This window comes from Pithys albifrons, chromosome 11, assembly GCF_047495875.1.
Source record: "Pithys albifrons albifrons isolate INPA30051 chromosome 11, PitAlb_v1, whole genome shotgun sequence".
NCBI classification, from domain to species: domain Eukaryota; kingdom Metazoa; phylum Chordata; class Aves; order Passeriformes; family Thamnophilidae; genus Pithys; species Pithys albifrons.
Window position 1 is genome coordinate 22,309,469 of NC_092468.1, and position 24,623 is coordinate 22,334,091.

The window sequence follows — 24,623 nt, forward strand, 5'->3', positions numbered from 1 at the left end:
TATGCAGAGTATCTGATGTTTTAATTACCTTCTTGGAGGCATGGATTTCTTTCAGATATGTTTGAAGAAATGTGTAAACCAAGTGCAAAGCTCGAGTACATAATTTATAGAACAGTTTCTTCGGGAGGTTGTTGAATTTTTACACTGGAATAGGCCTGGTTTCTACATCAGTAAGTATTTTAGCCCCTCAGACTAGTTGAAAAGGGGATTTTGGCACCCTCAAGGTTGTTTTCAATGGGAAACCAAGTACATAAATGTGCCTATACTCTGTAAAATCTGAGAACAAATCACACCAGGTGCTATAAAATGGTCTAATGTACTGTAGGATGGCAGTTCAGATTCACAGCTCTCGTTGGAAGGCAAAGTTCCTTCTCCCAGGAAAAATTGGATGCAGTTTTCAGTACATTAGTGCTAAAGTGCCTTCATGCTAAAAATCTTGGATCCAGTCTCTGAATTGTCTTGAGCTACAGGAAAATAAAGAACTGGCAGAACCTGGACCAGAAGTAGGGCTGGGCAAAGAGTTTGTCATAGGTAGCACTTACCAAAAATTATATGTAAACATAGAAAACCAAACTGGTGATTTCTAACCCGGCAAAATCTCTGGTGTCCCATGCCACTCCTGTTGTAGGCAGAATATGCTGGAGGTGGTGGTGTCAAGGACGTGCTCTGATGGCAGGGTTTGGAGGCAGGAGTTGGACAGTAAAAAGGGTGGTTGTTGGGTTGCTGGCACCAGCTTGTATTTCAACTGCAGCAAAAAATGTAATGGAAGAAATTTAGCTGGGAGGCTTTTCCCCTGCCAAAGTGGTAATATTCAGACTTTTATGAGACTTTTTGTTATTTGTCTCACTTCGCTGTATGAGACAGAGTGTTCCTCAGGTTATAATTTCTCAGCAGTGTTCTGGTCTGTTCAGCAAGGGTGTTCACATTGAAATTTCAGCAGTGCCTTGCAAGAGCACCTTAATCACACTTGTATTATTTGCATGCAACATGACTAAGGGCAGTGCAAAATGGCTTGATCAGGAGTGTTTTGCTTTAAAGTAGCAGACATGGTTACTCCATTAAGTGCCTGCTGTGGGGATTGTGTGTGCATGGGGTGTTGGATTCTGCGTGTCCAGGCTGAGAAGTGTAAGAGATGTTGCTCTGCCTGGCTGAAGGAAATGGGAGCTCTGCCTTTCTCAAGATGGTGACAATTCTGGTTGTGTCCCACTGGCTGCAGCAGCTGGTGGGTCATTTATCTTGTTGAATGAAAAAGAGCTGACAGTAAAAGTTAAGTAAATATGATGGGATACATTTCTGGGTACAGAAATTGCAGTTTTTGCTTAGAGGTGAAATCCATGCTTGTGCAAGCAAAATTTTGAAAAGCAACAATCAATCATCTGTCCTTAAAATGTGGACTTGAATTTCGGGCCAGGATGTGCAGTTGCTGTGTACAAAGGCTGATATTGAGGCTAGGGTTTATTTATTTAGTAAATATAATGCCTGAATGCATCAATTGATGTTTAAAAGCATTTACCAATGTTCCCATCGCGTGCTGGTCCATTACACTTTATGGAGTGTGAGGACCACAACCTTTGAAGAAAAAATCTCATGATGCCTGCTTCATTTGCAGAAATTAGTCTTAATACTTGACATTATCAAGTTAGTGATAGTTGATACAACATTTTGAGAGTAATTAGGACCATGAGTTTATGCTTAGATGGATGTTTAATTAAAAGTTGTGGCAGCTTTGAAGACCACGCTTGAATAATCTTGAGGCTGAAATGTGGGTTTATACCCAAGTGAACCTTGACAGCAAATCTGGAGAGGGTGAAAACACTTTAGTAGCTCCAATTTCCTCCAAAAATATTGATAGTGGTATGATCTGAAGGCTCAGAAGTGACTTCCTTACTTGGGAAGGGTCCCATGCTCCTGAAGGCTTGGCACCCTCTCCAGCATCCCCCAGGCTGAGCTCCCAAGAATGGGACACCAAAAAAGAGGAATTGTAAGAAAATGGAAATCTTCTTTTGAACTTCAACACTTCCGGCCTCTTTTGACCCACATCGTTGGTGTTGAAAGAGCAGAGGTGACCAGAGCAAGACTTGGTCTTTATGTGGTTTTATAGTGGAGGGCCCTGCTGTGGTGATAGTTTTAAGGAAAAAGCCAACCAATTTTGATGAGTAGTGAAAACACAGGAGGAAGAAGCATCACAGCAGGGATTTTCCTGAGTTTCTCTTGCCTTGCTACCCCAGTCTCCATTTGTAGCCTCCTCTACAGCAGTGTAGATTCACACTGGACAACTTAGCACTTTCAGTTCATAAATTAGTAATTTCATCTTGCCTTGGCTTTGGCAGAAATGACTTTGCTGCCCAATCCAACTGGATACTTTGGAGAGACTGTAGGTGCTCCTGGTCTCAATTCCAGCCTTTGGGCACGGGCACTTGGTGTGGCCAAGGTGCAGGAGGTGGTTGATGGCTCACAATGTCAGAAGGCTCATTGCTGCTGTGGCATCTTTTAGTGGGAACAGGTCAGATGATGATTTAGTTCCTGTATTACATCTCATACTTCAAGTTCTTGGTGTCTTTATCCAACCTGTCTTTATCTGTACTGCAAATCTGAGAATACCCACAGCAGGCTGAAAATCAGCTGGTTTTTCTAAACTATTTTTGATGATTTCACTGCACGTCTCAATACTGAGAAACAGGTGTGTTGAATTAAAAGGGATAGTTGACTGATGAGGAGATGTGCTTTCCTTGAATGGCTTCATCTTCCAGGATGAAGCTGCATAATCCATTGTCAAGAACAAGCTATGCAAAAAGCAAACCATTGTTGTAAAATCCCAGGCTACAGATTTATTGGTTCTACTTCGCCTGATTTTTGCGTGACTAAATGTCCCTCATGGCTCACACTAACATATGTATCCAAATGGTTTATTTTGTTTTGGTAAAAGCTTACACCATAGGAAGTCTTTACCATCATCTGAAATATCTGGGAGGTGTACAAGGTGGCAGCAGATCCCTGGGAGAAGGATGCTGTGGGCACACGGGGCTCTGTTTCTCCTTGGCCAGTACCAAGATGGGCAGCAGCACTTCACCACAGCAAGTCTGGGGCATTTCCTTAAAATACAAAATGAAGTGGTGATGCATCAGGTGAAGGGTGTAAGTACCAAATACATGGGGTTGAAATGCCCCAGCTTGATTCCCCCTCTTCCTTCTCGTCTTCATGGGAGCTGTGGCATGCCATGGTTGTGTCCAAGCGTTTTCCCTGCTGGTGTCCTGTTGACTTTAATTATAGTGTCAGAATACACAGGGTCTTCCTGGCCAAACAAGCAAGGATGATTTTAGGAAGAGGAGGATTTGTTTGTGCAGACTATGCTTTCTAAATAGGTGGTGTCCAGCCATGTGCCCCTCCTTCCCAATGGACACAGCCAGGGGATGCTTCAGCCACAGCCCTGTGCTGCTGGACTGCACTTGATTTTATTGCTTTTTATGTTGCACATATTTTAAATAAAGCTCTTTTTCCGTTGTTAGAACATGTGGTTGCTCAGGACATATAAATTGTGTTAATAAATGAGCAAGGAGCCCTGGTGGGTGAATTGGCTTCCTGGTGAAGTCATAAATTTGGAGAGGATGATGCCGCCTTGCTCCGCAGCCGGCGCGTGGGTTTGCTTCCCAGTGCCGTGCCTGGAAACCTGAGGGACTGGGAGAGGTTCCTGTGTCTGGTAATTTGAAGTCTTTGCTGGAGGTGAGACGGTGTGGAAGACCATCCCCAGCCTGCAGGAGGGCTGGGACACCTGTGTACAAACCCCAGTTCATCAGCACACCCACTGGTGGGGAGGGCAAGAGGAGCTTGCAATTTAGGAAGAGCTCCTATTTTGCCCTGGTTTTGCCGTGCTGCAGCTTGACCCCTCTTCACCTCTGCTCTTCATTGTGTCCTTGGAGCGTTAATTATCAAAGCTGCAGGGCAGGAGCTGCCGTTCCCTCTGTGTCCTCCATGCCATATCTCACACAAAGGCGCCTTGGGCTGCTTCCATAGTGAGGAGTGGCTGGGAAATAGGGATGCTTCCCTTGGCCTCCCAGCTCTCCTGCCAGGATCAGCATTTACTGGCTTTACTGGAGGAGAAGGCTCTTTTCCTCAGACCTCCTGGTTTGGAATCAGAGCACTTGCCCTCAAAAGGAGTGTGTGTCTGATTTAATACGAGCAATTTTGATAGGATGTTGGGTGATCCATTGCTCAGGAGAGGAGGAAGGTCTGGGAATTGCCTTGCTTGATAGCAGTTGTGTTGGTTTTAAGACCACATCAATAGTTAGGGCTCTTTTATATTTTCCATATTGCTTCCAGGCATTTTTCCATTAGGATTAATGTAGTTGAGCACTGTGCAACAAGCAGTTCATTGCAGTGCATGTGTCCAGGGCTTCAGTTCCTCTACTGGTTCTTCAGCATCTCCTCTACATGCACATTCCCTTCTTGTGCCAGCACTGAGGATGGGGTCACCTCCACAGCCTAGAAGCAGACCAGATTTAAAAAACCTGTCTAGCCTGTTAACTAGGACTTTCCCAAAATAAATGAATTATTGGTCAGAGTGCATATGGTGCCCTGCAGACCAGGAGTCCCTGGTGTGTCCCCAGGTTCATGAGAGCTGGGGCAGGGACACGACTAGACCAAAGGCAGTGCCACCACATTCCCATCATCACAGCTCCTGCAGCCCATTTCCAGCCCAGTCATGCTCTGTGCTGAGCAGAGGCCCCGAGCTGGGTTTTTTTGCATGGCTGAGCTTTAAAGAATATTTCCAGCACTTGTTTGCCAGAAAAATACAGCACTGAAGGCCCTGTACTAATTAATTGTAATGGCAGAAGGAAGGAGAGGGAATTGCTTTCCCATCATGGCTGCTGGGAAGATGCTCTTGAAAAAGAAAAAAAAAAGATGCAGATGCTGCCAGGACAAGGAGATTGTTTAAGGGTGTTGTTCACTGCAAGGAAATATTGCCACTGAGCAAAACCAAACAAACTTCTTTTTCTTTTGCAGGGTCGTCATGTTAAAACAGGACAGCTTGCTGCTATTAAGGTTATGGACGTCACCGGGGTGAGTATCCTCCACCTTCTCCATCCTTGAATTACAGGCATGAGGGGAAAGGGGATGGGGTGTGATAACATGTGGGAATTGGTGGAAGAATAGTGTCCCCTTTGTCTTAATGTGACATGTGAATGTCACAAGAGGTCTTGGTTTTAATGAATGTGTGAGAGAAAAATAAATCCATAAGAGTTTTGGAGATAGGTAACTTCATACTGAAACAAAACAACATTCATTTCCAGAAATGGCTCTTTTAAATCCTGAAGTAAATCACAGGGACCTTAAAGACCACACAATTCCCAACCCCTTGCCATGGACAGGGACACTTGCACTAGACCAGGTTGCTCAGAGCCCTGTCCAGGCTGGCCTTGAACACTTCCAGGGATGGGGCAGCCACAGCTCCTCTGGGTAATGTGCACCACTATCCTCTTAGGGAAGAATTCACTCCTTATTCCCAGTCTAACCCTTTTCTTTGTCAGTTTGAAGTCGTGCTCTTGTCAAAAGTAGCAACAGGATTGTGTATTCATAAATACATTTTAGTTTCTCTGTGTCCCTGTTTTTCACAGAAGAGCCTTTTGTTCACCAAAACTGTGCAAGTATTGTTATGAATAACTTTACTAGGCAAGTTAAATAATTCCTGTGTATTCCACTGATAAAGAAGAAAAAAAACCTCCTACCCTGGTCTCATAAATGTGTCTGTTTCAAAGAGTGTGTCAGATTAAGAGAAACAAGAATTTACAAATTATTAAATGAATAACAGAATCTAGAGGAAAGAATGGTTTCATCATTTCCCTGTGGCCACAGAAGAAAAATAGAGTGGAGTCACTGTGATCCCTAAAAACCTGAACAGATGCATTTAGGAGGGTGCTTTTTCTTGAATGATTTTTTTTCTGAGTGCAGTGCTATATTTCCCAAAGTTCCTGCCTACAGAAACAATGTCAGGCTTGAGGGCAAGAATGTATTTTGTTGTGTTTGGTCTTTTTCTTTGTACTGGAATAATACATTTCAAAATTTTGAACACAATCTCCCCACCTTAATTTTTGAATTAGTGTTTTTAATTAGCTGTCGGGAGCTCAGCACATGCAGAAAGACTTGCTGTGAAAACAGTCAGCTGGCCTTGAGAGTATGTTTTGAAATACCTTGGATGTTATGGTGTGGTATTAATATCTGTGGGACCTTCATCCGGGTTATTTTTGGTGCTAACAGGTGAAATGCTGTGTGGAAACGAGTCTGTAAATGTGAATGAGATTTGTGCCTGTTTACTTGCAGTATCTACAAGTGCCATTTATCTCATTCCCGTGGGAAGCAGACTCTGAGGGAATAGGCAGACTCACCAAACATAAACTCATGGCATAAATAGCAGGAAAATTCCTATGGGATGAAGCCTGATGTTACAATGAATTTAAGCTGAGAAATGAAAATAATACTCTGAGGCCAAACATGGGCTTAAATTTGAATCCACACTTAATTCAGTTGTTTTAAAATATCATCACTTTCAAGGAAAGATACTGATGAAAAGTACCTAGAATCTGATCCTGCCCAATAATAATTTTATCCACATCATTATGTAGATGTCCCTGATCTAAAACTTTAGTTTGCAAAGCTGGGCCTCATATCTGAATGTCCAACATAGTAAATCAGACTTTTAGCATGGAGTGGGGGTTTTGGTATTTAACTATATTCCCCCGGGCTGCTTTTAGCCGGTGGAGACTCTAGTTCAGAGCAGGACCAGGCTTGGGCAGGATGGGCAGTGACCACGGTGAAGAAGGTGGAAACCTGTGCTGTGGTAAGGAACTACTGTGCTTCACAGCTTTTGGTACTGAAGTCAGATCTAGAGCCATGTTCTCCAACCCCTGGAGAATTGCTTCTGGAACAATTTCTGGAGCTGGTCCCTTCATTGTGCTGACAGCTGTGCTTGGCACCTGGTCCAGGCTCAGTGCAAAGGCTGCTGGTGAAAGCCCAAACTCTGCTCTTCACCTCCTCCTGACACACAACAGTTTCAGTGCTGCTGCTGCTTCATTTGATCCAGGCCTTCCATCCCACCTGTTTTTCCAGGATGTCCCTGATGACAATGTGTCTTTCAGAAGTCAGCAGAGAACAGAACTATTGTGGTCATCCCAGCCATAGCCATCTGCAGCTTTTGGAGTGTAAAGCCTGTATTGGATGGAGCTCTGAGCAACCTGGTCTAGTGAAAAGTGTCCCTGTCTGTGGCAAGGGGGTTGGAACTAGTTGTTCTTTAAGGTCATTTTTAACCCAAACCATTCTGTGTTCTCAGTGAGCTCCCAGCCAGTGTCTCATCCTGACCACGTGCCTTGCACTAAACCCCTGCAGGCTTCTGACAACGATGCTTTCTTTAACTCATTTCCGTTTTGCTAATTATCTCTTAGGGAAGATTGCAGTATAGAGGCCCTCAAATTACAGCACTTCATCAGTTTGGGCAGCCACTATCTCTGAATTAAGAGTTTGGATTAATTTTCCAGGGGCTGGTTCTGCTGTGTGCTGCATGACCTACTTCCAGCGATGGATGTAAAAGAATCGATCGATGGAGGCAAAGCATGGCAGCAAAGCCTGGCCTGTGGGGTTTGTTGGGTTTGGGATTGTAATAGGTGCAGCATCTCACTGTGATAATTCAATTTTCTTCCCTCCCTGGCTGGATTTGCTGGTGATGATTGCTGGCAGTAGCCCTGCCTGGAGCAGGAGGCTGGGCTGGAGACCCCAAGCATGGCCATGCAGATGTGCCCTCAGTTGCCATCCACAGTTCTGATGCTCTGGAGGAGGTTTTTTCCCCTCATTTTGAGTACTTCAACTTAAAAATGGACTCAAGATAAAATCTTAGACCAAGTGTCCCTGTGGCTTGTCTCCCATTTTTCGTAAAGAGCCAGGTGTGAGGTGGGGGCTGATTGAAGAGCTGGCTGGTGGTGCTCAGAGAACTGGTGGGATTTTACACTGAGTGCTGCTCCATGCTCCCAGCACTGCTGAGCATCCAGCTGCTTTTTTCTGTTGTTGCAAAGGGCTTCAATTAAAAAAACACCTCTATGGCCTGATAAACTATGTGTTCTATCCCCTGGTTTCCTGGACGAATGAAAACAAGCAAAATTGTGTTGACTTCTTGAAGAAGAGAGGTGATGCAGGTCTTTCAGAATAGTCCCCAGATTTTCCTTGTAACATTTGGGCCCATTCCTTATCCTCTTTGGTGCTTATACCCTCTGTGTTCTTACTGAAAATAAACCTGGAGGTTGTTTATACAAGCTCCACCCATGAACTTTTTGCTTTTGTTCCTCCCATCCTTGTCCTCGTTGCTCTTCCCTGAATCCTTTTAGAAGAGTGTAGCCACTAAATCGCTTTCTGTGGTGTTTTGGGAAGAAAGATGTGTTTCTGTCCGAGTTATGTGACACCTGGTCAGGGGGCATCGCTCCTCGAGGAGCTGTGCTGTTTCATAGGGTGTCTTGAGCTTTGCCATTTGTAAATCTGAGGTCAGGATGAAGCAGGTGAGGGACGCGAAGGGAATAAAGGAGTGTAAAGGACAAACACCCCTTCTGCCCTTTACAATAAAGCTCATTGACATCAAGGTTCTTAACTGCTGCCTATGGAACTGCAACAGGCTGGAATTCGGTCAGCCTAAAATAAAACCAGGGCATGTTTGATGGTCTTGAGAGCAAAGAGGTGGAACATCCAAACAGGTATTGGTGTGGCTCCTCTGCCTCAGCTGCTTCAGCTATTGCTGCTTTGCAGACAGGATGGAGAGGGGCTGTGAGAGTCCATGGAAATGGTACTTGTCACCAGGACCGAGTTAGTCTGACAGAGTTTGGGGAGAGGCAGCACCTGCCTGCTCCCTGCGTGGTGCCACCTCACCACCAGCAACACTTGGTGTCCCCAAAGGGCTTGTGCTGCTTCCAGGGTGAGCAGGAGCAGTGTGCCAGAGGGCTGGGATGCACAGCACAGGAGCACTTCTGCCAGTGGTTCCTGGAAAACCCTTGTCTTGGGGCTCTGCTGGGTCTGGGAGTGTGTGCTGATTCATCACTGGGGTAACGCAGGTATGGTTGAGCCTCAGAGCAACACAAGACTGATGTTAATTACTATATGAATTGTAAAGAGATTTGTTTAAAAAGATGGAGGAGTGCCTAAAAACCACTGAAAACATGCAATTTGGCTGTGATGTCCAAGTCTGGCACTGGTGCACCTCTAGATGGAGAACACATCTCCAGGTGAGGGTTTGATTCCCAGCAAGACATTGCTTTGCCTGCCCAGCCCCTCAGTGGGTTCTTACACCTTCAGATATCCAGCTTTTGGGACGTCCTGGGGCTCTCCCCGCTGTAAAGTTTGGAGCAGCACACAGGCATGGTGGGTGGCTGGCCCATGTGAGAGGACTGCTGCCCTGTTCAGGGGATCCTCTTGGAATCCTGTTCTGGAGATGACCTGATCTGAACTCTTAGGAAATAACCTGATTTCCACACTGCCTGAAGATCTATCCAGTTCAGAGTTCAGAAGTGTGACAGGGTATGTGGCAAAGCATGTATTCTCTCCTTAGCTTTTGGCTCAAGCAGCAACCCATTACTGTCTAGTCCAGCTCTCAGGCTGTCAGGGCATTGCTGCAAAAAGTGTCTCTAAAAAATGGGGCAAAGAAGCTTGAGAAAGTCATTCAGGAATGGGGTGCTTGGAAGTTCACCCACGTACAAAGAGAACTGGGAACCTGTGAAATGCAGTCTCTTAATGCCTCTGGTTTTGTTTTTCTTTTCTTTTCACCTCATCCCAGGATGAAGAGGAAGAGATCAAACAAGAAATTAACATGCTGAAGAAGTATTCTCACCACCGAAATATTGCTACTTATTATGGTGCTTTTATTAAAAAGAACCCACCAGGAATGGATGATCAGCTCTGGGTAAGTTGCTTTCTTTTCTTAAAATAACTCGAATTTGACAGAAATTATTTACTTCGTGTTGTCCACCTAACAACACCTGTCTTGCACAAAAAGCCTTGTTTTCCATCCCTCTTTTTTGAAGGCATGGCTTTGAAAAGGCTCTTGCTGCACTGCAAAATGCCTCTCCATTTCGTCATAAAAACCTTTGCAGACTGATGATAAAACCCTTTTTATTCTGAGGTGTCATTAGGATTATCTTTGTTACAATATTCAGTTGAAAATTATTCCATCCTGTGAAACTAAATGCATCAAAAAAAACAGTTGGAAGGAGCCTGGAGCATCGCTGGGAAGACGAAGGCTGGGGTGGTGCTGAGTGCACGTGATTTCTGCCTCTTCCCAGTGCTGCCTCTTGTGCTTCGTGTTTCACAGAGCCAGTGCAGGCAAATAAAGAGGAGGGGGATGGTGAGGGGAGGGCAGGGAGGTCTGTGGCTGTTCAGTCATCTCAGTGAAGATGCCTCATGTTGCTGAAGGGCAGCAAAAGCTGCTTTGTGTCTCTATAAATCCTTGGCTGCCTCTTCTTGCTGCTTCCCTTGTCAGTGGCTTCACAATTATTAATTCAGCATTCCCAGGCCATGGAGGATAGAGTTTAAATCCACCGTCTATCTCCAGAGAGAGCCAGAGCGTTGGAGCCCACCCATTGCTGGCAGCTGATGCTTGCAGGGCAGTGGCACTGCAGATTGGAGCTTCCCAGGAATGAAAATTAATTAAAGTTACTGTGCTGTGTTCTGAGCTTGGCTGGGCTGGTTGGAATCTCTGGAGCAGCAGCCTGCAGTGCCCATGGGCAGCAGTTTGGGACCCTGCTTTCCTTGGGGCAGTGTTGATGAGAAGGCTGTGTTGGAGTTACCCTAAATACAACGACCTGGATGTTGTCCTATGGTCTAAATAGTCTTTGTTTCCTCACAGTCTTGTAAATCCAGTCAGTTCTGCGTTACCTATGGGTGGTTTCAAAGCTTTTCTGTGCCTGAGCAGGATTGCTGAAGCGTTATTTTTCAGAGGTAACAAATAGCCATGGTTCATCTGGGAGACCATGGAGATGCTGAAGAGCAGCTCCGTGCTCTTTCCTGTAGTTTCTGTACAATATAGGCTTTATCTTAGCAAAACACTCAGTGACTTCAGCTGTTTGCCCCTGCATCCACGTGTCAGAGCATCCAGTGGGAACTGGAGGGGTTCAGAGGACATTCCTACTGGGACAAAAGTGGAATTGATGGATTTCTGTGCCATTTTGTTCCCCGAGACTTTCTGATGCAATGATTTATTGGGAAGACTTAGGAGCTTGGGCTTCAGGGGCTTTTCTTTCTTGGGTTTTCGGGTTATTTTTGGTGGGAACACATTCTTTGCAGGTGCCCTGGGACCCAGCGATGAGAAAGCTCAGGCTGAGAAATGCTTTTTCATTCCATGAAATTACATTTGGCTTTAGCTGGTTTATAATAATGTTTTTAAAAAAGAAAAAAAATTTAAAACAGCCCATAACATTTTTCCTTGTGCTGCAGGAGTGCCTGGGGGGGAACCCCCACCATCTGTGTGCCAAAGTCCTCAGTAATGAGAGAAGCCCTCCCAGCCTTTATAGTGCTTGAGTCTGGGGCTTGTGTGCTCTGACCAGAGAAGGGAGTTTGGTTTGGTTTTTTTTTTATTTTACTCCAGCTCCAGTACAAAGGGATCTTGGCATGCACAAGTGTTAATAGAATAATGTTTTTTTAAATTGCCTACGCAGAACAGCCCAAAATTCCAAAAGAAAAGCTTAGTAGAGAACTACTTGGATTAAGAGGCATGGCATTAAGAGTAATGGCCTGGAGCTATCTCAGGGAAGATTTAAGTTGGATATTAGGAAAAGATTTTTCACCCAGAAAGTGGTTGGGCACTGGAACAGGCTCCCCAGGGCAGTGGTCACAGCACCAGGCCTGACAGCTCAAGGAGTGTTTGGACAATGCTCTCAGGCACATGTTGGGATTCTTGGGGTTTTCCTGTGCAGGGCCTGAAGTTGTACCTGATAATCCTTGTGGATCCCTTCCAACTCAGGAGATTCTATGATTCTGTGATTCTTTCATCAATCCCCATCATCATAACACAGCAGAGGAGACTGTACATGCTGTATCACCTTCAGGTGCCCAAGTCTGGAGGGGAACCTGGGTTTTCCCCAGCGGGTCACCCAGTTGCGCAAGGGGAGGTTTTCATCAGCCATCTGTGATGCTTGTTCTTGCTCCCTGGGAAAGACAGACTAGATGATGTAAATTCCCTTTCAGACCACTGCCTCTCCTCTTAATTTTATGTTCTCATGGGTTAGTAAAAAAAAATTTGTGTGCAAAAGCTCCTTTTCTTGGACGGGGGTGTGAGGGTGCTTTTTAAGTCTATACCCAGTGCTGGGTGTGGTGGAGGTATTCCAGGGAAAGGCCCCCCAGCCTTGGAGAAGAGGTGTACTGGTGCTGCTGTGTTGAATAGCTGTTATTTTGGGATCTGATTGAATTAGGACTCCCTTGAACTCTATCAGTCCTGCTGCACAGATAAAGGCTTGTTTATTTTTCATTGGCCCTTTGTTGAAATAAAACGGTTTCTGATAATGCCCAAGTAATTCTTTTTATCGACATCCAGGAGGCTGATACGGAAATAAAAAATAGGGAACTCTTTCAGTGGAGATTAAGATCTCTTGGAAACGTGGCAGGCTTCCAACATGAAGTATTGTCATCGCTTCTGCTGAGCAGGTCTGTCGATGCTACTGCTCCTCTCCACAGCAGCCACTTGCCCTGGAAGAGGAGCTTACTTAAGAATCCCATTTTCCTGAAATTAAAGAGCTGGGTGGAAGAATATTTTAGCAGATGCATCCCACATCTGATACATTAGGGGGGGAAAAAAAGGAAGTAAAAGTCATAGGGACAACTTTTATGGAACATTTTAAAATAAATTAAAAAATAGAAGTTAGGTTTATTCCTGTATTGGGTAACATGCTGTTTTCTGGTGTGCTGTGAACCTTCAAGGGGGATTATGCCCATCTGAAACAAGGGGGTCCTGCCTGGGGATGCCTCTGGAGCAAGGGGACAGAGTGAGGGTGCGCTGCAGAAACTGGGGAAATTCCCAGGGAATGTGAGGACCCAGTTAGTCAGTAAACTGCTGCTTCTTAGAGTTAAACTCATTAAAGTCCCCTTGCTCATCTGAGATCTAAGCTATGGGATACCAGGCTGTGCGTAGCCTGGTATGCTGTGTTGTTTAGAGATGTTTTAGGCTGGCGGTTTTTTGAGTGGTGAGAGATGGGGCAAATCATTAGGAAGTGTGAACTGGATTGGGGAGGTGACCGTCCATCCTGAAGGACCCATGCCCAGAGGACTGCTGAAAGCTGCAGGCACTCTGCTTGATCCCCGTGCAGTAACACACTGTGCACAGGGCCACGGAGGTGCCACTCAGCTGGACACTTGTCATCTGCCCTTGCCATCCACGGGGCACTGAGACCATGGTTGGAGAAGCCCTGCCAGGCATGGGCAGCAGGCAGAAGGGGGTGTGCAGAAAATGGGAGTTGAACAGTGGCTGGCAGCAGTCCAGGGCAGAGCCCACCCCGGACAGGGCCTGCTGGCATGGTCCCAGTGGTGCTGGCTGTGATGGATGGGCTGCCATGGCAACCCTCCCTATGCCTGCAGCCACATCTGTCACCAAGGGGGACAAATTGCTAATAGGCAGGTTGCCACATACCTGCACGTGGCAAGCACCATGGGGTGGCCTCCGGGGTGTCCTCTGAAGCAGATAATCTGGGGCAATATGGGTGGGGAAAAAGGAGTTAGTATGATTAGGGAGGGAACAGCCCCTCAGTTAGGGTAGCAGCGCTGCCATTGTGCAATACTCAGGACTTTCACTGCATAGTTGCAATGTGCTTTTTCATGGTATGGAGTTGTAGGGACCCACTGAATTGCAGCAGGGGGATGTGAACAGAGTCTGGATATGGAGACTGAAAAACAAGGGCAGCAAGGCTCCATGGAAAATGGAGCACGAGCTGTCAGAGCACTGGGTTGCACCTGTGCAGGTCCAATGAGGATTGCTTTTCTTAATCTGCTTATATACGCTGAAAAATATTTTTGAGCAGTTGTGATACTTTGCATCACAGAAATTAGATCATGAAACGTGTGAGAGGAGTTGGTTTTCAGTTGAGCTGTATCTCTCTAGTCCCTCCAAGCCCTGCAGTCCCAGGAGAGTGAGGAGGAATTGGAAATGCTCCTCTGGCTCCTGATCGAGGGCCTGGGGTTAGCAGAGCAGCTTTCTGCTGCTGTCTGGCAGAGTAATCCAACACTGTTTCATTCTCACTCCTCTTCAAAGCAGTGTCAATGCTGTAAACAATGCAAGACTGCGAGCCCAGCTCATTTTGCTACTATCCCTAACCCAAAGCTTTCAGCCTGCTCAGGACCCGTGGCAACAGCTGCCTGCTGCCTCCCCAAGGAACATGGAGTGCTTGGCTGGCCTCGATGTGCAGGGAAGTGCAGTCAGGGTAAAGCCAGGCAAGTCATTTATTGAGTGACTCGTGTGAGAGCAGTTGGATGCTGCTGTTGGAGAGGGGAGAGCGGAGCAGCACTGGCCCCACTGCTCCCAACCCAGGTGTGCTGTTGCAGTGTGACAACCTGCTCCCACACCAGCACCAACACAAGCAATTAAAACTTGGGTTTATCTTGAGCAGAGTGTTTTTCGTTGCTAGTTACCTGTTTCAGAAATGGACATCAGCTTTTCTGCTGATCCACCAAGTGAAGGTCTGTGTTTTATTGCTCTGCTGCTGGCTCCAGATGCCATGATGGGTGTGATGAGGGACCCTTCTACACAGGAGCCAGGCTGTGGGGTGGCATATGAAGTTGTGGTTGCCTGGCCATACATGACCATGTTGCACCTGGGTTCTGTTTCCACACAGAGCAGAAGGAATGATTTCCAGCAGCATTTAGCCTCTGGGTGTTGTGTGCTTATTTTCTGTTACTTGAAGGAAGTCAAATTGTGCCTGGGCTGAGGAATAGGAACATAGAAGGATTTGATTGTGGAATAGAGAATTTGTTTAATTTTGGAATATTCCTCTGGACAAGCTGGAGTAGTTCATCAACTGATTTGGGGTTGCTATGCTGGACATACTCAGGTTTGAGCCTTTCTAGGTAACACACAGCAGTGACAGGAGCAGAGGTCTTAATGGCCATTCCCAAACTGGGGACAGTGGTGGCTGATTGCAAGCTGCAAAGGCTCTTTAAAGCAAAAAATCATGAAAAAGCAGGACACAGCTGCAGCTTCTGAATTTGCCTTGCTTATGAAGTTTGCTGTCACTCTGGTATGAAGAGCTAAGTAAATGCTAAATGAACTGTATTTAAAAATACTTCCTCAATAAATGGCCTTGCAAATTAAATTTTGGAAGATGATCTTACCTTTAGCCCATCTTGATGATAATTTTAATTATGGTTAATAAAAATTCAATCTGCTTTTGCAGTTTATTGTCTTACTCCATCATGACTTCATCCCTTAAGAAGACCGGTAATGATGCAAGTCTGTGAGGGCAAAGCACTCACCTAGAGCCACGAGTATCCAAGTGTCATTTGAAGCTTTTCCTGAGTATATTAAGCTCTGCCTTAAAATCAGCTGGAATTTCTGTTCACATTTCTTTTTCTCCTGTAAGATCGTTGGGTTTCAGATTAAATATACCCATAGAGTGTTGATAAATTGATGCCCATGACTTAGGCTGTGTCCCAGTGACCCATCTGGATGACTTGGATCCTGCTGGGGTGGAAGAGCTGTAGGCATATTCTTTGCCTTTGCATGGAGCAGACTTTGGCCAGTCACTCATCCATTTCTTGAAGCCAGTTTCCTGACACAGCAGGGACATACCAGGAGTTTTTCAGATGTCAGTTCAGGAAGAGAAAAGAAACTTAGCATCAAAACTGAAGATAGGAGCATGGTCAAAGACAAGTAAGGTATAATCTACTCAAGTATTTTACTTAACCTGGTGGGTTTTGGCAGTGCTGTGTCTGAATTTTATGATCATTGTAATTTATGATAATCTTAAATCACTGCATTTGTGCAATTTGGTCAGGAGTAACCCTTCTGCAGTTTTTCTTCTTCTCTTGGCCTGTGCTTTTAATAAAGTGATGTCACTTGCTTGGTGAATGTTAAATGCCATGTAAGCTTCATGTGACAAGAAACTTTAAACATGCACATCAAAGAATCTGGCAAGGCACCACTTGCAAGGGAATATCTTTTAGTAGGATGTAGATCTAATTGGAAAACATGGTTTCACATCTGAGAGCAACATTGCACAGGTCTTGCAGGAGGCTATGCTCACTTTCTGAAGCACAGTGGTGGCTCCTGCATGCCCTGGGGATTCGTCATGTCCCTGGGAGGCAGACTCACATCCTGTGCTATATTTATAACACTATTATTTCACAGTTGCTCGATGACAAGATTAAGTTTGGGCTGAGTTAGGTCATTTTACTTCAATATTTGATATTCTGACACTTGGGAAGTGGTGCGATTGGTGGTGATCAGTCTTGTTTGAACCAACCTGAGCAGTCAGACCCAGCTCCTGAGAAGCCTGAAGCTGCATGGCAACCTTCCCCTCAATGGAGGTTTACTGCTCAAAAAGATGATCAAAATAGATCACCTGGTTAAAAAATAATTAATTTGAAAAGCACACCTGGTTTCTAAGGTTGGAGGAAGCTTTCAAACATCTGTCTTGGTACCTTTGCATTTTCAAAGAACTCACATGCACGAGGAAGAGTTTTGTTTTACTGTTATTGGCGCACATCGATCAGAAGTATAAAGTAGGGTGTGTAGGGGTTTGAGAATTCCAATCTCTTCCACTGGTTTTCAGCACTGGACTGATTCCTGTTTCTTGCTCCTAACCTTCTGGAGAGTAACAAGCCTTTCAAGCCTTTTCACCCTTTTATCGTTTTGTTTTTATAAGGAAACCCAGATGGACTGTAAGCTGATAGGTTCAGGATGATGGCTCTGCATAGCATCATGAGAGTCCCACAGCAGCAGTGCCAGCATCAGGGTCCTGCCCTTGGGGTCGGGCAGCCCAGGGGACACTGTTGATGTCGTTGGATTAATTAGATTCCTGTTCCATTTGGCAGCTGGTGATGGAGTTCTGCGGCGCAGGCTCTGTCACCGACCTCATCAAGAACACGAAGGGGAACACCTTGAAGGAGGAGTGGATCGCCTACATCTGCAGAGAGATTTTACGGGTACGTGTGTGGAGAGAGCTGAATGTTGGAGGTTGTTGGAGTGTGCCCCTGGTTCTCAGGGGACATGGAAAGCCTTTGGCTCCACAGGCTTTGTGGATGCTGTGCTGCCATGGGCTGGAGCCTCTGTGGTGCCAGCAGGCATGAATGATTCATGTGCTTGTATGATGCATAATAAATAAGCCCTATTTAATGCCCTTTAGCTCTGTTAGTTCCCTGAATTTTAACCCTCCTTTTCCTTCTACAAAATATATCTTCCTTTTAGTATTAGTAGGGCAAAGATTTCTTCACATTAGAATTACATTTTTAGTTAACAGGTGAGGACTAGTAAAGTCTGTGGAAAGAAGAACCTTCATTATTAAAAAGCATCCTATGTTTTATTAAATCCTTGTCTCTGGCTTTAATAAGGATGCTGCAGCTTTTAGATCCTTGACATAAATGTTTGACTGAAGTGTCTTAAAATGGGCCACGCCAGAATTTTGTGTACTGGGAGATGGCAGCTTCAGCAAAGACTTGACTGTTTTGCACAGCTGAGATCAAATGATGTCATTGTAATAGTTGCCTGACATTAAAATGTATCAGTTTGTGAACCGATAATTTGTCTAAGAGAAAATAGAAATATCTGGCATGTTTAGGAAACAAAAGCCATTCACATGATAGGATGAGAGGAAATGGCCTCAAGTTGCACCAGAGAAGTTCTTTCTTCATCAAAAGGGTTGTCAAGCATTGGAACAGGCTGCCCAGGGAAGTGATGGATCCCCATTCCTGGAGAGATTTAAAAGATGTGTGGATGTGGCATGTAGGGACGTGGTTTAGTGGTGGGCTTGGCAGTGTCAGGGTTACGGTTGGATTGGATGGTCTTAAAGGCCTTTTCCAACCTAATCAATTCTATGATTCTGTGTAAAGAATGAGGTAAAATGATCGCCCCAAAAGGATGTGACTGATACTTAGGCTGCCATGGGTGTCCAGAGGTGTCACAGCACTTCTCTGTTGATCCTGAATGCCACTGTCTGCATCACCATGATGTGCAAAAGATGCTGGCACATAACTAATCAGCTGTTGTATGGACACTGCTTTCAGTGCCAGGAGGCCACAGTTACATGGGTTTTAAATGTATGAGCTCCCTGAGCCTGCTTCTTAAAATAATCCCTGGCAGTGAGTCAGGACCCAGCCACTGACTCATGTCCTGGGGCCACCATTGAGTGTCATCACTTGCATTTTGGGTTCACATTGGGGCAGTCGGTGGGTGACCTCTGTAGGCTTTTGGGTGGTGAAAGGCATCCAACTTCATGCTGCAGAAGGTGGTTCACTCTTGGTTCAGACATTAATGGACAGTTATAATTCTAACACATGTTGTTAAAGGATTTATTGAAATTCAGTGGAATTTTCACTTGGCTTCCAATGCACAAAGGTGGCTCTAACCAAGTATAATATGGCTAAAAAAGGACTCCCATACAAATATAATCTATTCCACAGTGTTTTCCCAAGGTAACGAGCGTAAAATGACTAATAACTACCAGTAGTGATAGCAGAGATTCTTTTCTTCCTCAAATATGAACGTTTAATGTGAAATGTAAGCCTAATGCAAAATTAGTTTTTGAAGGAATCCATATTTTTCCTAAGCTGGCAATATAGGTGGATGTTACTTTGAAATAATAAATGAATGAAATAGAGATGTAGGTTGCAGAAAGAAATTAATGAGCTAATAAAACAGCAGCACAGCAAAGCTAGTTTACCTTTAGCCTTTGAGACAGGCTTTTAATTTGAGCCATATCTCTATTAGGAATATGTGCAAGTTATAACATTTGTATTTGCATGGTAGCTTTTTTAATACAAGCATCTCAGTGTATTGAAATTCAGTTTATTGGGCCGATATAACAAGGTAATTGTTTTCTTCAGTTTCTGGATGATGAAAATACAGAAAGGAGACAAACCTATTCTATTATTCATGCTTCAGAAATGGCTCCTTAAGGCAAGGGAGCACCTGGGGGAAATGATGTCTAGAACTGTGGAGAAATTTGGGTTAATATAGGTTCCTGCAGAAACCTGAAAGGTTTGGTTTAATCCCCACAGGATCAGTGGTTCTCTGCAGTGGAGAGCACCTGCTGCGCTACGTAGAGCCCGTGGGCCTTGCCCAGCATGTCCTCCCAGCATGGGACACAGGACAGTGTTTGGAGCATGTGATAAACAAAAGCATTCTCGAGTGCTTAACTCCAACTGTGATCTTTTTATTTCTGCAGCATAATTGGTTGAGGAGGAATGTCAGAAAATAACATGCTTTGAACTTGGATTCCTCTAACCTTTCTCTGAATTCTCTAGGGCTTGAGTCATCTACACCAGCACAAAGTAATTCATCGAGACATCAAGGGACAGAATGTATTGCTGACGGAAAATGCAGAAGTGAAACTAGGTAAGAGTTGGGTTAGAGCTCTTGGAAACTGCAAGTGGACTGGCTGGAGGGAAATTGTACATGACCTGGAGAAAGGGGTTGGGTACTAAGCGCTGCTCTGTGTTTTCTGCCATGCTGGCCTCAATAACATGACCTTTGGTGTTGACCAAATGCTGTGTTGTGAGCTGCCAGATGGCTGAGTTGTGTGTGCAAAGATGCACTTGCAGTGGTGTTACTGTTCAGACAGCTCTGCCATCAGATACAGGTTAAGTAACCAAGACCATTTTTTCATGCCACAGATTGAAAATTGCCCTGTGTGCATCACCAGGCATTATCAAAGCCTGTTCAACAGCCACAGCTGCAGGGTAGTGCCCTGCAGGATCATAATTCATTCAGTTTAGTGCGACATAATCCAGACTCCTTTTCCAAACTACCGTGATGGAGAGAGTTTAATTTGCAAGAACTCCTCTGAATTTGGTACTTGGTGTTAGCCCCCCTGGAGAAGAGCAGGCATTCATGTGAAGATCCTACGGAAGGCAGTTGATCAGTGCAGACGATGTGTTGTATTCTCAGTTGTCCAGCACCAACGTTATTAAGGCTACCTCTGCATATTTTAATTTATGCTGGTAATGGAATATCCCTTATGCTGGTGATGTGTGGTGCAAGCCTTGTTTTCCCATGCCTTTCCTCTCCCTTTATAGTAGAATCAAATCCCAGCTTAACAGATGGCACCATCAGCTCATTTGGCTTTATGCTGGTGAAGATTCTCCTCCAAGGGGAAATTCTCTAGGGCAAATCTGCAACCATTGTGTTGTGTAAAGTGTACTTAGTGGACCATAGAGTATTTTCTCATTGATTTGATTTCATCATCTTTTGCTTCATTTTGCAGCTCTCTGCTTGTCATTTCCCTACGAGCCTTTGTCCTTGGCCCTTAGTTCCTTAAGTCTTTTGCATTTCTGCCATTTCCAGCAAGAATCTAGGTAGAAAAATGAGGCTTCCACAGATATTTGGCAGGCTTTAATTCAAATGAGCAAGCATAGAACAAAGGCTGCTGCTTATTCATGTTGCTAACCCTGTTTCTCATTAGTATGAAGAGCTGTGATTTCTTTTCATTGCCTCCTGGCAAGGAGGAAAAGGCACAGGGTTTCATACAAAACCTGGACATCAGATGATCGGGTTTGTCCTTGTTTGACCTCTGCTGATCCCAGCAGAGATCAAACAGGAATGTCTCTGGCCACATCTTTCTTTCCTGGCTGCGCAGAGTTGTTCTGAATGAACACAGTGTTTTGCATTCAACAGAGGAGTGTTGCTCAGGTTTGTCTCTGACCTTACAATGCCCCATTGTGTCTCTGATCCACAGTGGATTTTGGTGTCAGTGCTCAGCTGGACAGGACGGTGGGCAGGAGAAACACCTTCATTGGAACGCCTTACTGGATGGCCCCCGAGGTCATCGCCTGCGATGAAAATCCTGATGCCACTTACGACTTCAAGGTACTTAAACCAGCATGTTCTTACTCAGGAATTTAGTATATCCTTGCAGCTTTGAAAACTACACTGACAGGCAGCGCAGTCTCCTCTTGCTCTCTGGCTGTGGGATTTTGAGATGCCAGTTCAGGTCCAGCATGAATCCTTGTTGTGCTGTTCACGTATCCAAATTTTCTGTGGGGAAGTCTTTCCCCATGCTGAGAAAGGTATCAGACTGAGGCTTCCTACCTGCTACCCTGCTTTTCAGTGCTGTATGTTTAAATACTCCAGTCAAACATGCTGTATTTGCTCTATTTACTCTGGAGAGAAGTCAGGTCAGGTTTAGAAAGGGCAAAATCACATCTTCTGGCCTGCAGGCTGATATTCGCAGGGAGATCTGAAGGCTGCCACACAATCAGACATTTAGGGGGCTGACCTACTTTTCACATGTCTCTATAGTCTGTTTGAAGTTTATTTTTGGATCAGTGGCAGCACAACATCACTGCTGAGTTATTATGTGGCACAGAGCACTGTGCCATGCAGCAGGTCTGCAGGAGGGTTAGGAGTCCCACCTGCCCATTCAAACTACAGTGAGGCCTGATGTTTAAAGCAGGGAGAGCTTAATATATTTTATCCTTTTCTGCCTTACTGCAAGTTTCTGGACACACATCTGTAGAAATACCCCCTGATTTTTTGTCCCTTGGTTTTTTGAAGTGTCCAGAACTTGAATTTCTAGCTCCAAACCTCCTAAGGTCCAGAGAGGAGGACACTGACATAGGAACTTTGGAGGGAAAGCTCAGACATCGAAAGCTCACTGTACCTCTGTTCATGCACTTGCTGAGAGGTCACTTTACAAGATGGTGTTTAAACAGGACTTTGAGACCCTCTGGTGTGGTCTCCTTTCTGACAGCAGAACGCTCCAATGTAGCAGTCCCTCAGCCCACCATCATGGTGCAATTTGGGGTGCAATTGCTGATCATTCAGAGACATTTTTGACAGATTAATGATTTCAAAGTAACCAAGTGATGCTTTGCTATTTCAGCCATTTAAGTGCATCAGTCAGCTTTTGAACTGATGGTTTTCCAGAGAGCAGCTTTCCGGGCTGAGTTCAGATTCAGGGTTACAGAAATCATTAATGATAAGGACATGTAGAAATAGTTTAATCTGCAATTACTTATTAATCTTTGATTAACCAATTACAACAGGCATTTCCTCAGCTCTGCTGATGGCAGTGCTTCGTGGCAGGGCTGCACCCTGCTCTAGCTGCTCCCACCGCATCTCCACTGCCAGCTGCCTGTGCAGCACTCTCATTAATCACAGCTTTTTGTTATTATTTTTTAAAAAAAGGACTGATATCTTCATAGGCTCCTTTCTACCTTCTGAAATCCCTGAGGATTTTCCTCTTGCCAGAATAACTCTAGGGCACTTAATATGCCGTTGACTGATGCAGAAGCTCGAGGGTCAGAATCCCTCTATTGTCCCAGAGGATCAGATGCTCGTAGCGAGCCGGGCGCTCGCATCTCTGAAGTTGGCATTGACCATTTTCCTGTGGCTGGGAGTATGGAACAGAAGGCTGATTGCTGCTGACACGCTCACTGCAGGGTGCTCTCGGAGCTCATAGGGATGTGGGAGCCGCTGGACATTGGTCCCTACCTCGGATCACATCCCTGCACCTGATGCTCTTGCTTTGAAGTTGGCGGGGGAGGGGGTGGGAAGGATGTAAATGATAATTATTTCTTTTAAAAGGGATGCAAATCAGATGCTCTCAGGTTTAGCCAACCGGCTTGAAATACTGAATACAAAAGATGAGATTTAGAGGGTGAAAAAAGGAGTCCTCACAGGCTTAATCTGTTGGACAAAAAGTCTCTGATCTCACTGTTTTCTCAGCCAGAAAGAGATGCCTGTGTAATCTGTGGAAGGAGGCAGTAAATACCTCCTCACATAAATAAACGACTTTAAAAAAGAACAAATAGAAGCCCCACATTGTTGAGGTTATTTGTTGGTTTTTTCCCCAGTCGGTCTTCTTTTTTTCTTTAGAGATATCTTGTCAATAAGCTTAGCATCAGAAGGAGGGGGAGAAGGGAGCCTGCTTTGCTTCCCTTCCCAAGTCAAGACAATTCAAATATATTAGCACAGCAGCTCTTAGCTGGACGTACTGAAAAGCTTTTCAGTCTGAAAAATAAAAACTACACAAAAAATCCCTGAATTTCAGATCATTACAAAATGCATGCTTCCCGCTGAGTTTTCTGCTTTCTCTGGGAGACTTAGAGGGGTGATAATCCCTTTCTGTATTGCTTCAGCTTTAATATCACTTGGCATCTTGCATATACTGCTGGGCACCTCAGTATGGAAAGACACATTAGGAATTTGGAAGGAGTTCAGTGGCAACCCAGAGGGACGGGGTCATGTGTGCTGAATCATGTGGAAAGACTGTGATAATTAAGTATGCAGCAGAAATCCCAGATGACCAGAAACAAAGAATGGATGAGACTATATTGTGAAAGGGCTGGAAATAAGGTTTGAAAGAGAATTTTTAAGCAAGTACAAAGATGTGTAGCAAGTGCAGCATTTGTTAAGGGAGAACTTGAGTCAAAAATGAGGAAAAATGCCTTGAAATTGAAAATCCAAGTTGCCTTTTCTGAAGGGTGAATGTGAAAAGGTACTTGTGGTTACTAGAGGCTCCCTTTAGCTCTGGCTGAGCTTTTGGGACTTTGTACTGGGAAAAACAGCCTTTGTGAGATTTACTTGCTAAATGGCATGTTTAGGGGCTTGAGGCAGTTTGGAAAGGGCAGCTTTTGAACTGAAGAGAGGAAAGCTGAAGTGGGACTGCAGGGATGTGGTAGAGAGCAGAGCACAATGTGAGAGCTGGAGATGCAGGAGGAAGGGTGGAAGGCAGAATCCATCCCTTCCACCTTGAGATGAATTGATCTGAGTCCTGTTCCCAGTCCAGCAGATGCTGGATTGTGAATCTGCAACAACCCTGTACATGGTGTCCAGAATAATGAATTAGCCACCTTCTGCCAAAAAAACAAGTTGTGGCAGTGTCATAAGGGAAGGTGCTCATTTTCTCTCACTGGGCATGTCCTTTCTCTGCCTCCTCCACTGCCAGGAGAGCCAATGCATCCTTTGGGGCTCATTACCAGAGGTGCAGCCGCAGCTCATTAGTGATGAAAGGGTGGGGAGGAGGCACTGGAGGGGAGCTCACCACTGCTGTCTGGCATGGAGCTGAGGATACAGGTGTCCCTCTTTGCAAGGGAGAAGATGAAAGGAAAAGTGATACAGGTATGAAATCAAAGAGTTTCCCAAATAGATGTGTTTTTTCTGCTCTGATCTGTCAGGAGACTACCAACCATATGTGCTAAGCAGGGCTTGGGTACAGGGTGAATAAAAGTGTCTACTTTTCCTTCCACTGGGAAAATGATGGTGTTAGGCTTCCATTGAATGAGCAGTCCATGATACAAGAGCCTTCTGAGGTATCTCATCGTGCTTCATGCATCAATTTCAGGCAGTCTGTTTTCTGTGGAGCTGTATCATATCCATGGGTATGTGTCACCCAGTGCTAAGCAGGGTTTGCTGATTATTCCAGCCATGAATTTGCTCCTTACTCCAGGGAGCAGTTTGTCACCAG

The 24,623-nt window shown here is 45.0% G+C and overlaps 1 protein-coding gene across 4 annotated transcripts in view; it reads left to right on the top strand.

Annotated features, from left to right (window-relative positions):
- The window catches only part of TNIK (TRAF2 and NCK interacting kinase), a 153,640-nt gene that overhangs the window by 74,289 nt on the left and 54,728 nt on the right, over positions 1 to 24,623 (top strand). For all 4 annotated transcript variants that reach the window (XM_071566604.1, XM_071566606.1, XM_071566605.1 and 1 more), the window contains exons 3-7: positions 5,002 to 5,058; positions 9,800 to 9,925; positions 17,035 to 17,145; positions 19,462 to 19,552; positions 20,892 to 21,022. In XM_071566604.1, the coding sequence (XP_071422705.1) occupies positions 5,002 to 5,058; positions 9,800 to 9,925; positions 17,035 to 17,145; positions 19,462 to 19,552; positions 20,892 to 21,022 (516 nt within the window). The remainder of the gene's footprint in view (positions 1 to 5,001; positions 5,059 to 9,799; positions 9,926 to 17,034; positions 17,146 to 19,461; positions 19,553 to 20,891; positions 21,023 to 24,623) is intronic.